Here is a 12,279-nt window from a genome sequence, read left to right as displayed (position 1 = left end):
CGCAGTGGTTATCACAGGCAGCTTTTTTCCCGAGACCAGGCTGGCTCTGTCTGCACTATTTTCCTCCGCTTAGGCAGGCTGACAGCCCTGACACTCAGGTGTCCCAGCCTGCCTCGGGAATGCTCATGAGCCAGTCGCAGGGCACCAGGCGTGAGAGATGAGCTGTCTCTAGCATCACAGTGAAGGCCACGGTTCCCTGGTGATGGGTCTCTGCGGCTTGGCAGAACAGGAGACCTCTGTGGAGGTGAGTCAGTGTTGGACTCTCGTGTCTTCTCTGAGGGATCCATGGGATAGTCCCGCGATTCTAGATGTGGGCATGGCCTATCCAGCCTGAAGAAATGTCAAGCGGAGCCCCAGGTATACAGCCCGAAATTCCTAAGGATCCCAAAGGATTCTCAGGATGCTTCAGGCCTGCCTAGACAGTGCAGTGGTGAGTCTCCTTGAAAGCTGCCCCACTGTGATTGCTAGGTACAGCCTGCCTGTAGCAACCCCCCAGGGCTGCTGTCTCCCTGGAGGGGCTTTCTGGCAGAGCACAACTGTGCAGCCTCAGAAGTTGCTGAACTGTGTGTTTCTGTGGGAATGCTGTGAGTGTTAGATGTCTACATGTGTGTGTCTCTGTGTGTGTTTCTGTGTGCGTAAGTGTCACCTACTGAAAGGATGTGGCTCACACACTGGGACGCTTGTTCCTTTGAGTTGGTCAACCTTTTGTGGCCTCTGTGTTGCGCCGCTTGGGCTACAAGGCTGCCTGTTTTTTGTTTTCTCTGCAGTTCCTGAAACCGCGGTGAAGAGGGGGCTGGGTGAGACACGCAGGAATCCAAATCACCTTTCCCTGCAATGGAGCCACTCTTCTAGAAATAAGAGAAGCACACCACACCCAAGAACAGACAAGGCCTAGGGCCTCATTTACCTGAGGCCAAGCCTGGGCCAAAGCATAGGAGTCCTGTCTGCAGGGCCCCTTGAGTCCAATTTGAATTCGATTCCCAAAAGAGCAGGAGCTTCAGGTCCTGAGACCGGCACTCCGCCGTTGTCTTGGCATTTCATTCTGGGTCGGAGAGTGTGAGCAGCAATAAAGTCAGATATGGGTGAGGATAAAATCTGGTGAGGCAGAGCTGACCTGGTGAGGTGCGGATAGGGTCCAGAACCTTCTCCTTCAGGAGAGGTGCAGACTGATGTCACTGAAGTTGCTTCCAACTCCATCTTTGCATTCCCTTCATTGCAGAAGCTTTGCATATGATAGCCCGTTTCAGAGGAAGGAGGAATCCAACGTTTGGGGAATGGTTGGAACCCAAACTATGGCCTTTCTGGCCCGCTCTCCCTTTGGACTTGCATTCCTGGAGTCACATGGCAGTGGGATGGATGATTGATGCCGCGTGGGCTTTAGCTTCCACTCTGGGCTTCTCTTTTCCTGATTTCCATGCTGCTCCTAGGCCTGCGGTTGCCATGGTCTGGCTCAAAGTCTTCCACAGTAAACGTTTCCCAGTTCACGGAGGACAATTCTCATGGAAATCCAATGCATGAATGTTTCCTTCTAAACACTGTCACGTTTTAAGGACTGGGCAGCTGTGATACTTTGGGGCCCATGATTCCCGTTATTTCCACCACCACCACCAACAAAAAACTCTTGTTCTCCCTATTTCATCAGAGGGCTGCATGATTCCTATAGGCTGAGAAGTAGCCAGCCATGTCTGGCTTTTGCCCCATAATCGAGGTTGTGTTTCATTTCATCTGAACATCCTTTGTCATTGTGGAGAGGGTCTTTCATTTCACTGGGTACTTCCTCTTGCCATGGATCTTCTTGGCTTCCAGAGATTTCAGGGAAGAAAAGGGACTGCGGTTCGGCTGGCTGCAGGCCCGGTTATGCGTAGTGATCTAGATGTGAGGACTGGGGTAGTTTGCATTTTGCAGGAGGCTCTTCGGTCCACTGGCAGGAATCCCTCAGGGTGGCTTGGACTCCAGCACGGGTTCTCTCTCGTATTCCCAGGCAAGCCTTGGTTTTTCTTTGCTTTCATGAGGGTCCACAGTGCTTCTCAACAGCACTCCTGGACACCTTTTTCAGGCTTGCAATCACCCCCAGACAGCCTCTGAGACACTCAACCTCATATTCCCCTGTGGGATACCAGTTCCAGGTGTGAGACCTCTGCTCCACCTTGGACTTGCCTTTGACATGGTTCTGTCTTTCCCAGAGAGCCGTGCTGAGAAGCAGGAGCCCCTGGGAGGCCCACGATGAAGGGAGGCAGTAAACTCAAGGGCCCCGCAATCTTCTGCTGACACCATCCTCTCGTAGTTTTAACTAGGATTCTATCTCCCAGAGACCCCTCAAACAACTCACAAGACTGTATTCCCAGCCACATGGGACCCAATTCCTGCTCACAGCCTGTTTTAGCAACGGAATCAGAAGAGGAGTTTCCAGCACCCATCTCACAGTCTCAAGTCACCTCCTCCTCCAGCGAGACACCACCAGAGAGATGGCCAGAAGAGGCCCTGTGGTCGAGATTTTTAGGGTCCCACAGTTTTGTCACAGGCAGCCTTTATCCTGAGATCAGGCAGGCTCTGCCTGCACCGTTTTCCTCTGCTTAGGTAGGCTGACAGCCCTGACAATCAGTCACCAGAGTGCACCTCGCAAATGCGTATGCACCAGTAGCGTGTCGCCAGGTGCGAGAGGTGAGCTGTGTCTTGCGTCACAGTGAATTCCACTGTTGCCTGGCAACGGGTCCCTGCGTCATGGCGGAGAAGGGGACCTCTGTGGACATGCTTCACCGTGGACTCTCGCCTGTCTTCTCTGAAGGATCCATGGGATAGTCCCACAATCCTAGAAGTGGGCAGGGGCGACCCAGCCTGAAGAAACGTCAAGAGGAGCCCCAGGGATACAGCGCGGAATTCCTAAGGATCCCAAAGGATCCGCAGGATGCTTCAGGCCTGCCTAGACTGTGTAGGGGTGAGTCTCATTGAAACTTGCCTCCCTGGGATTTATAGGTACAGCCTGCTTGTGTTCTCCGGCGCTGTTCTCTCCCCGGAGGGGCTTTCTGGTGGAGCAGAACCGCCCAGCTGCAGAAGTTGCTGGGCAGTGTGTTTCTCTGGGAGTGTTGTGAGTGTTGGATGTCTGCATGTGCGTGTGTCAGTGTGGGTGTGTGTGTGTTTATGTGTGTGCATTTAAGTGGTGTCTGCTGAAAGGATGTGGCTCACGTGGCTCTCACACTGGGATGCTTGTCCTTTTGAGTCCACTGACCTTTGGTGCGCCTCTCTGTGTGGCTCTGCTTGGGCTGCCAGGCGGCGTGTTTGTTTTTTCCGTGTTTCCTGAAACTGCGGTGAAGTGGGGGGACTGGCTGAGATACGCAGGGGTTCAAATCACCTTTCCCTGCAATGGAGCCATTCTTCTAGAAACACTACACCCAAGAAGGAACACCTCCCAAGGCCTCATTGTACTGAGGACAACCCTGGGCCAAAGCGTAGGAGTCCTGTCCGCAGGGCCTATTGAATTCACTTTGAAATTGGTTCCCAGCAGAGCAGGAGCTTCAGGTGGTGAGGCGAGCACTCCTCCATCGTCTTTGTATTTCATTCTGCGTCGGAGAGTGTGAGCAGCAATAAGGTCAGATACGAGTGAGAATACAATCTAGTGAGGTGTGGATGGGATCCCGAACCTTCCCCTTCAGGAGAGGTGCAGACAAATGTCACAGAAGGTGCTTCCAACCCTAGTACTGCATTCCCTTCATTGCAGAAGTTTTGCACACCATAGCCCGATTCCAAGGAAGGAGGAATCCAACGTTCAGGAAACCATTGAAGCCCAAACTGTGGCCTTTCTGGCCAGCTCTTCCTTTGGACTTTCATTCCCAGAGCCACATGGCAGTGGGGTGGATGACTGATGCTGCATGAACACTAGCTTCCACTCTGACCTTCTCTTTTCCTGACTTCTATGCTTCTCCTGGGCCTAGGGTTTCCATGCTCTGGCTCAAAGTCTTCCAAGTAAACATTTCCAGGTCACAGAGGATGACCATCATTAAAATCCATTGGATGACTCATTCCTTCTGAGCACTGTCACATTTTAATGACTGGGCAGCTGTGATCCTGCTGGAACTGTGGATTCTAGTTATTTCCACCAACATGGAAACTCTTATTTTCTCTATTCCATCAAAAAGCTACATTATTACTATAGTATAAGAAACAGGCAGCCGTGTCTGGCTTTTGCCTGGTAATCTAGGCTGTGTTTCATTTCATCTGCACAACCTTCATCACTGTGGAGAGGGTCTTTCATTGGGCTGTTGCTGGGTGGTACTTCCTCTCGTCATGGATGTGGTTGGCTGCCAGGGATTTCAGAGTCAACAGAGACTGCAGTACAGCTGGCTGCAGGTCAGACTGTGGGTAGTGATCTCGTTGTGGGGACTGAGGTGGTTTGCATTTTGCAGGAGGCTCTTGAGTGCACTAACAGGAATCCCTCAAAGTGGCTTGGACTCTAACATGGGCCCTCCTTGTTCTCCCAGGTGATACTTGATTTTCCTTTGCTTTCATGGAGAGTTCACAGTGCTCTTCCACACCACTCCTGAACACCTTTTTCAGGCTTGAAATCGCCCTTAGACAGCCTCTGAGACATTCTCTCAACCTCACCTGCCCCGGTGGGATGCCAGCTCCAGGTGTCAGACCTCTGCTCCACCTTGGACTTGCCTTTGTCGTGGTCCCTGCCTTTCCCAGACGACTGTGCTAAGAAGCAGGAGCCCCTGCGAGTCCCAGGATGAAGGAAGACAGTGAGCTTAAGGACACAGCCATCTTCTGCTAACACCATCCTCCAGAGTTTTAACTAAAAATTCCACCTCAAAGAGACCCCTCAAAAACTCACAAGACTGTATCCCCAGCCCAATGGGACCCGATTCCTACACACAGCCTCTTTTGGGAATGGAATCAGAAGCACAGGTTCCATGGTCCAACTCACAGTCTCAAAGCCTGTCCTCCTCCAGCAGGACACGACCACGGAGACAAAAGGAGGAAGCCCTACAGTAAGGAACTCTAAGGTCCGGCAGTGCTTGTGGCAGGCACCCTATTTCCTGAGACCAGGCAGGCTCTGCCTGCACCATTTTCCTTGCTTAGGTAGGCTGACAACCTGGACAGCCTGGAGACTGAGCATGCGTCACACACGTGCCAGAGGGAGGCCACCAGGAGCAAGTAGTGAGCCCCGGCTGGAGTCACAGTGAAAGCTTTAGTTGCTTGGCGACAAGTCTCTGCCACTTGGCGAAGAGGGGAAACTCTGTGACATGCGTACACATTGTGTTTTCAAGTGTCTACTTTGGGTATCCATGGGACACACCCATGATCCAGGATACAATAGAGGCAGGCCATTCTGAAGACAAGTCAGGGTAAGGCCAACAGATACATCGCAAAATCTCTAAGTATCCAAAAAGATCCCCGGGGGTTTCAAGCAGGCCTAGTCGCAGTGGGGATAAGTCTCCTTAAAAGTTGCCCCTCTGTGATTTCTGACTACAGCAGGCCTGTGTTTCCCAGGATGCCCTCTCCCTGGAGGGGCTTCCTGGCAGAGGAGAAGGGCACAGCCTCACAAGCTGCCAGGCTGGGTGTGTATGTGGGAGTGTAGTGAATGTTGGATGACTGCATGTGACTGTTGCAGTGTGTGTGTATATCTGTGAGTATGTACGTGGCATCCACGGAAAGAAATATGGTTGAACAACTGAAAAATGTTTTTTCAAGGAACCCGACCTTGGGGAAGCCCCTTTGTGCACCTCTGCTTGGGCTGCCCGGCTTGGTGTAATTTACTTTTTCCACGGTTCCTGTATCCGGGGTGAACTGCGGGACTGGCTGAGACTCGCAGGAGCCCTAAGCACCTCCCGCCGCAAAGCAGCAACTCTGCTAGCAAGGAAGAGGAGCACACCACCCCCGAGAACAGAAACCTCCGAGTGCCTCATTTTCCTGTGGCCAAGCCGGGGCCCGACCCCAGCAGTCCTGTGCGCAGGGCTCCTCGAATCCCCCTCGAATTCGGTTCCTAGCCGAGCAGCCGCTTCACGTCGTGAGGTCAGGAGGCGGGCCCTCCTCCATCGTCTTGGGATTTCATTCCGGGGACGGAGAGGGTGGGCAGCAGTTTGCTCAGATGGGGTGAGGATGCAGTCTGGTGAGGTGTGCGTGGGGTCCCCCACCTTCATCTGCTAAACAGGTGCTTCCAGATGAAGACGGAAGGTACTTCCGACTCCACCCTCGCGTTCCCTTGGTGGCACTAGCGGTCCGCACCCTGGCCCGGTGCCCATGTGGGAGGACTCCAACGTGCTGGGGGATCAGTTGGAGCACAATCCCCGGCCATTCTGGCCAGCTTTCGATTTCGGCTGTCATTCCGGGAAACACGTGGGAGTGGGATGCACTGAGGCTGGCTGGGATGTGGCCTGCATAGGGGCCTCCTCTTTTCCTGACTCCCACGCTTCTCGTGGGCCTAGGGTTTCCTGGGTCTGGCTCAAAGGCTTCCACAGTCAACGTTTCCCTGTTCACGGAAGACGACCCTCATGGGGACCGTTGTACGCGTGTTTCCTTCTAAACGCCGTCACGGTGCAAGGACTCGGCTGCTGTGATCCTTTCGGAAGAGTGAATTCCGGCGACATCTGCCCACAAGGAAACTCTGGTCCTCCCAGTTCTCTCAGAGTGCTGCGTGATTCCCGTAGGATGAGAAGCGGGCAACCGTGTCTGGCTTTTGCCTGGTCATCTAGGTTCATTTCATCTGCACCTCCATTGTCCTCGTGGAGGGGCTGTTGCTGGGTGGAACGGCCTCTCGCCTCGGATCTTTGGGCTGCCAGGAACTTCAGGGGGCACAAGGCTCTCGGAGTGGGCTGACTTCAGTCCAGGTCGTGGGTCGTGGTCTCTTTGTAGGGCCCGGGTTTGTCTGCACTCTGCTGGAGGCTCTTGATTCCTCTGGCAAGAATCCGTGAACTTGACTTGGACTCCAGCACAAACCTTCTCGTTCTCCCAGGCGGGCCTTGCTTTTGTCTTGCTCTCACGGGGGATCCACAGTGCCCCTCAGCAGCACTGGTGGACAACCACTTCAATCTTGCAATCGCCGCAGACGGCCTCTGAGACCCTCTCTCCACCTCACGTGCCCCCGTGGGATGCCAGTTCCAGGGGTGAGACCCCTTCTCCACCGTGTCCTTCCCTTGGTCGCGGTTCCCGCTTCTCTCCGACTGCCGTGCTGAGAAGCAGGAGTCCCTAAACAGCCCAGGATGAAGGGAGGCAGTGAGCTCAAGGGTCCCGCAATCTTCCGCTGACACCCTCCTCTGGGGTCTCAGGTATTCATCCATCAGCCGGAGAGCCCTCAACGACTCACCAGACTGCATTCCCAACCCTCTGGGACCCGATTCCTGCACAGAGCCGTTTTCGGGAATGAAGTCCGAAGAGCCCTTTCCAGCGCCCTCCTCGCAGTCTCCCATCGCCTCCTCCTCCAGGGGGAGCCGACCACGGAGACGGCCTCGGGAGGCCCTTTGGGGGAGACTTTTCTCGGCCCGCAATGGTAGTCGGAGGCAGCCCTTTTCCTCAGACCAGGCCGGCTCTGCCTGCACCATGTTCCTTGCTTAGGCAGGCTGACAACCATGCCAGCCTGGCGCCCGAGCCAGCCCCTCGAGTGCGCATGCGTCAGTGGCCGGGCACCTGGCGCGAGTGCTGAGCCCTGGCTTGCGTCACAGTGAAGGTCTTCGTTGCCTGGCGACGAGTCCCTGCGGCTTAGCGGAGAGGGGGGACCTCTGTGATGGGCGTCGGTGTTGGGCTCCCGCCTGCGTTCTCTTGGGGATCCACGGTATAGTCCCACCTTCTAGGACAGGGCAGGGCAATCCAGCCTGAGGAAACGTCCGGGGAAGGCCCAGGGATCCACCGCGAAATCCCTAACCATCCAAAAGGATCCGCGCCATGCGTCAAGCCTGCCTGGACCCAGTGGGGGTCAGTCTCCTTAAACGTTGCCCCCTCCCCCCCGTGATTTCTGACTACAGCAGGCCTGTGTTCTCGGGGTGCTCTCTCCTGGGAGGGGCTTCCTGGCGGAGCAGAACCGCGCAGCCTGAGAAGCTGCCCGGAGGTGTATTTGCGCGGGATTGTTTCGAGTGTTGGCTGCCCGTGTGTGTGGGCGGCACTGTGTGTGTGTGTGTGTTGGTGTGTGTGTGTATGCGCGCGCGTGTGTGTGGGCGTGTGTCTCTGTGGGCCTGTGTGCTGTGTGCGTGTAGGTGGCGTCTGCCGATAGGAAGATGGCTCAAGCACTGCAGCCCTTATTTGTTTTTTTCATTTTATGTTCCCCCCCACCCTGAGCCGCCCGACCTTCTGGTCCGCCACTCTGTGAGGCTCTGCTTGGGTTCCGGAGCTCCGTGTCCTTTGTTTTTTTCCGTGGTTCCTGTATCCGGGGTGAGCTGTGTGTGTGTGTGTGTGTTTTTTTGCGTGTACGTGGCGTCTGCCGATAGGAAGATGGCTCAAGCACTGCAGCCCTTTTGTTAAAATTAATTTTACTTTCTCCCCTCGAGTCGCCCCACCTTCTGGTTAGCCTCCTTGTGAGTCTCTTCTTGTTCTGCGGGTCTCCGTGTCGTTTTTTTCCCCGTGGTTCCTGAATCCTCGGTGAGTTGGGGGTTGACTGAGACTCGCAGGAGCCCTAAGCACCTCCCCCGCCGCAAAGCAGCAACTCTGCTAGCAAGGAAGAGAGCACACCACCCCCGAGAACAGAAACCTCCGAGTGCCTCATTTTCCTGTGGCCAAGCCGGGGCCCGACCCCAGCAGTCCTGTGCGCAGGGCTCCTCGAATCCCCCTCGAATTCGGTTCCTAGCCGAGCAGCCGCTTCACGTCGTGATGGTCTTGGGATTTCATTCTGTGGACAAAGAATGTGAGCACCAGTTAGGTCATATAGGGGAGGATGCAATCTGGTGAGGTATGGGTGGGATCCCGCACCTTCACCTGCTAAACAGTTTCTGAGAGATTATAGGGAAAAGAAGGAGAGATCAGACTGTTAGCATGTCTATGTGGAAATGGATGCCGTAAGAAACTCCATTTTGACCTCTATCCTAAGCAATTGCTTTGCCCTTAGATGCTGTTGATCTGTAACGTTGCAACCTGAAATTCAGGTTAGACAAGTGCAAACCCCAAGAGAATATCAAGTAGAACAGAATAGAGTTTCTATCCTGGCAATGCCAATCCAAATACAATATCCACAATATCAGCCGCTGTGAAATAGAACCCAACCACCGGTAGTTTATCAGTACTGGCCGCCAGCTGTGCTTCAGTACGGGCAATCTCCAGAGGTTCAATACAGACCTCAAGTGGTGTGTCCTTCGCCAAATAGCAAGGCCCCATACCATCAAGCCATGGCGGTGATGTTTAATCCTACACTACCACCTAGTGGCCACAGTAGTACACTGCATGAAATCATTGATAAAGCCAGAAAACAGGGAGATCTTGAGGCATGGCAGTTCCCGATAATTTTACAACCAATATCTGCCGGGAAAGGGAGTCAAGAAGGAGCGTCTGTCCCAACTGAGGCTAGATATTAATCTTCCACCATGAAGATGTTAAAAGATATGAAGGAAGGAATTTAACAATATGGACCCAACTCCCCTTATATGAGAACATTATTAGATCCCCTTGCTCATGGAAATAAACTTATTCCTTAAGTTTGGGAAATTTTGGCTAAATCTTCCCTTTCATCCTCTCAGTTCCTACAATTTAAAACCTTGTGGATTGATGGAGTACAAGAACAGGTACGAAGAAATCAGGATACTTACCCTGCTGTTAATGTAGATGCCAACCAATTGCTAGGAACAGGTCCAAATTGGAGCACCGTTAACCAACAATCGGTAATGTAGAATGAGGCTATTGAACAACTAAGGGCTAATTGCCTCAGGGTCTGGGAAAAAAAATCAGGATCCGGGAGCCACTTGCCCTTCTTTTAATTCAATTAAACAAGGCTCTAAAGAGTCATATCCAGACTTTGTGGCAAGGTTGCAAGATGCCGCTGAAAAATCTATTTCACATGATAACGCCCAAAAAGGTATTGTAGGACTAATGGCTTATCAAAATGCAAATCCAGAATGTCAATCGGCCATAAAGCCATTAAAAGGAAAAGTTCCAGCAGGAGTTGATGTAATTACAGAGTATGTGAAGGCTTGTGATGGGATTGGAGGAGCTATGCCTAAGGCAATGCTAATGGCTCAAGCAATGATGGGAGTCATTTTAGGAGGATAAGTTAGAACATTTGGGGGAAATGTTATAATTGTGGTCAAATCCATCATCTAAAAAAGAACTGCCCAGTCTTAAATAAACAGAGTAAAAATAAAGAGCCACCTGGCCTGTGTCCAAGATGTGGAAAAGGAAAACATTGGGCTAATCAATGTCATTCTAAATTTGATTAAAATGGGCAACTATTGTCGGGAAACAGAATGAAGAGCCAGCCTCGGGCCCTGCAACGAACTGGGGCGTTCCTGATTCAGCCATTTGTTCCTCAGAGTTTTCAGGGACAGCAACCCCCACAGCAAATACCACCACTTCAGGGAGCCCTCAATCAATAGCCAAAAAAAATAGACTAAACAAAAGCCTGTTACAGGACTTGTCGGTGTGGGCATCGCCTCAGAAGTGTATCAAAGTGCCATGATTTTACATTGTCTAGGACCTGATAATCAAAAAACACGGTTCAACCTATGATTACTTCTATTCCAATTAATTTATGGGACTGAAACTTGTTACAGCAATGGCATGCAGAGATTACTATCCCAGCCTCTCTATACAGCCCCACGAGTCAAAAAATCATCATGACTAAAATGGGATATCTCCCTGGCAAAGGACCAGGGAAGAATGGAGATGGCATTAAAGTCCCAATTGAGGTTGAGAGAAATCAAGAAAGAAAAGGAATAGGGTATGCTTTTTAGGAGTAGCCACTGTAGAGCCTCCAAAACCCATTCCATTAACTTAGAAAAACCTGTATAGGTAAATCAGTGGCCGCTACCAAAACAAAAGCTGGAGGCTTTACACTTATTGGCAAAAGAACAATTAGAAAAGGAACATATTGAGCCTTCATTTTCGCCTTGGAATTCTCCTGTGTTTGTAATTCAGAAAAAATCCAGCAGATGGCTCAGGCTAACTGACTCAAGAGCCCTCAATGCTGTAATTCAACCTATGGGGCCTCTCCGACCCGGGTTGCCCTCTCCGGCCATTATCGCCAAAGATTGGCCTTTAATTATAATTGATCTGAGCATTGCTTTTTTTATCATTTATCTGCAAAACAGGATTTTGAAAAATTAGTTTTTGCTGTACCAGCCATAAATAATAAAGAACAAGCTACCAGGTTTCAGAGGAAAGTGTTGCCTCAGGGAATGCTTAATAGTCCGACTATTTGTCAGACTTTTGTAACTCAAGCACTTCAACCAGTTAGAGACAAGTTTTCAGACTGTCATATCATTCATTATGTTGATGTTATTTTGTGTACTGCAGAAACGAGAAACAAATTAATTGACTGTTACACATTTCTGCAGAGAGAGGTTACAAACGCAGGACTGACAATAGCATCTGATAAGATTCAAACCTCTACTCCTTTCCATTACTTGGGAATGCAAGTAGAAGAAAGAAAAATTAAACCACAAAAAATAGAAATAAGAAAAGACACATTAAAAACATTAAATGACTTTCAAAAATTGCTAGGAGATATTACCTGGATTCGGACAACTCTGGGCATCTCTACTTATGCCATGTCAAATTTGTTCTCTATCTTGAGAAGGGATCCAGAATTGAATAGTAAAAGAACATTAACTCCAGATGCAACTAAAGAAATTGAATTAATTGAAGAAAAAATTCGGTCAGCACAAGTAAATAGAATAGATCACTTAGCCCCACTCCAACTTTTGATTTTTGCTACTGCACATTCTCCAACAGGCATTATTGTTCAAAATACAGATCTTGTGGAGTGATCTTTCCTTCCTCACAGTACGATTAAGACTTTTACATTGTACTTGGATCAAATGGCTACATTAATTGGTCAGGCAAGATTACGAATAATAAAATTGTGTGGAAGTGACCCAGATAAAAATCATTGTTCCTTTAAACAAGGAACAGGTTAGACAAGCCTTTATCAATTCTGCTGCATGGCAGATTGGCCTTGCTGATTTTGTGGGAAGTATTGATAATCATTACCCAAAAACAAAAATCTTCCAGTTTTTAAAATTGACTACTTGGATTTTACCTAAAATTACCAGACATAACCCTTTAAAAAATGCTCTGACAGTGTTTACTGATGGTTCCAGCAATGGAAAAGCCGCTTACACTGGGCCAAAAAAAGGAGTCATTGAAACT

The 12,279-nt window shown here is 50.7% G+C and overlaps 1 protein-coding gene across 1 annotated transcript; it reads right to left on the bottom strand.

Moving 5' to 3' along the window:
- Positions 1-5,763: 5,763 nt before the first annotated feature.
- On the bottom strand, positions 5,764-8,236 carry LOC116274540. Its single transcript, XM_031665440.1, has one exon. The coding sequence runs from the start codon at positions 7,533-7,535 to the stop codon at positions 6,816-6,818; it is 720 nt and encodes a 239-aa protein (XP_031521300.1). The 5' UTR covers positions 7,536-8,236; the 3' UTR covers positions 5,764-6,815.
- Positions 8,237-12,279: the final 4,043 nt, after the last annotated feature.

The sequence above is a fragment of the Papio anubis genome, chromosome 4 (assembly GCF_008728515.1).
Source record: "Papio anubis isolate 15944 chromosome 4, Panubis1.0, whole genome shotgun sequence".
NCBI lineage: Eukaryota > Metazoa > Chordata > Mammalia > Primates > Cercopithecidae > Papio > Papio anubis.
The sequence above is the reverse complement of the archived record's forward strand: the minus strand, read 5'-3'. Positions and strand labels throughout refer to the sequence as shown.

Excerpts from the sequence above, each read along its gene's own strand:
- LOC116274540 (XM_031665440.1), bottom strand. The coding sequence starts at position 7,535 with ATGGTGCAGGCAGAGCCGGCCTGGTCTGAGGAAAAGGGCTGCCTCCGA.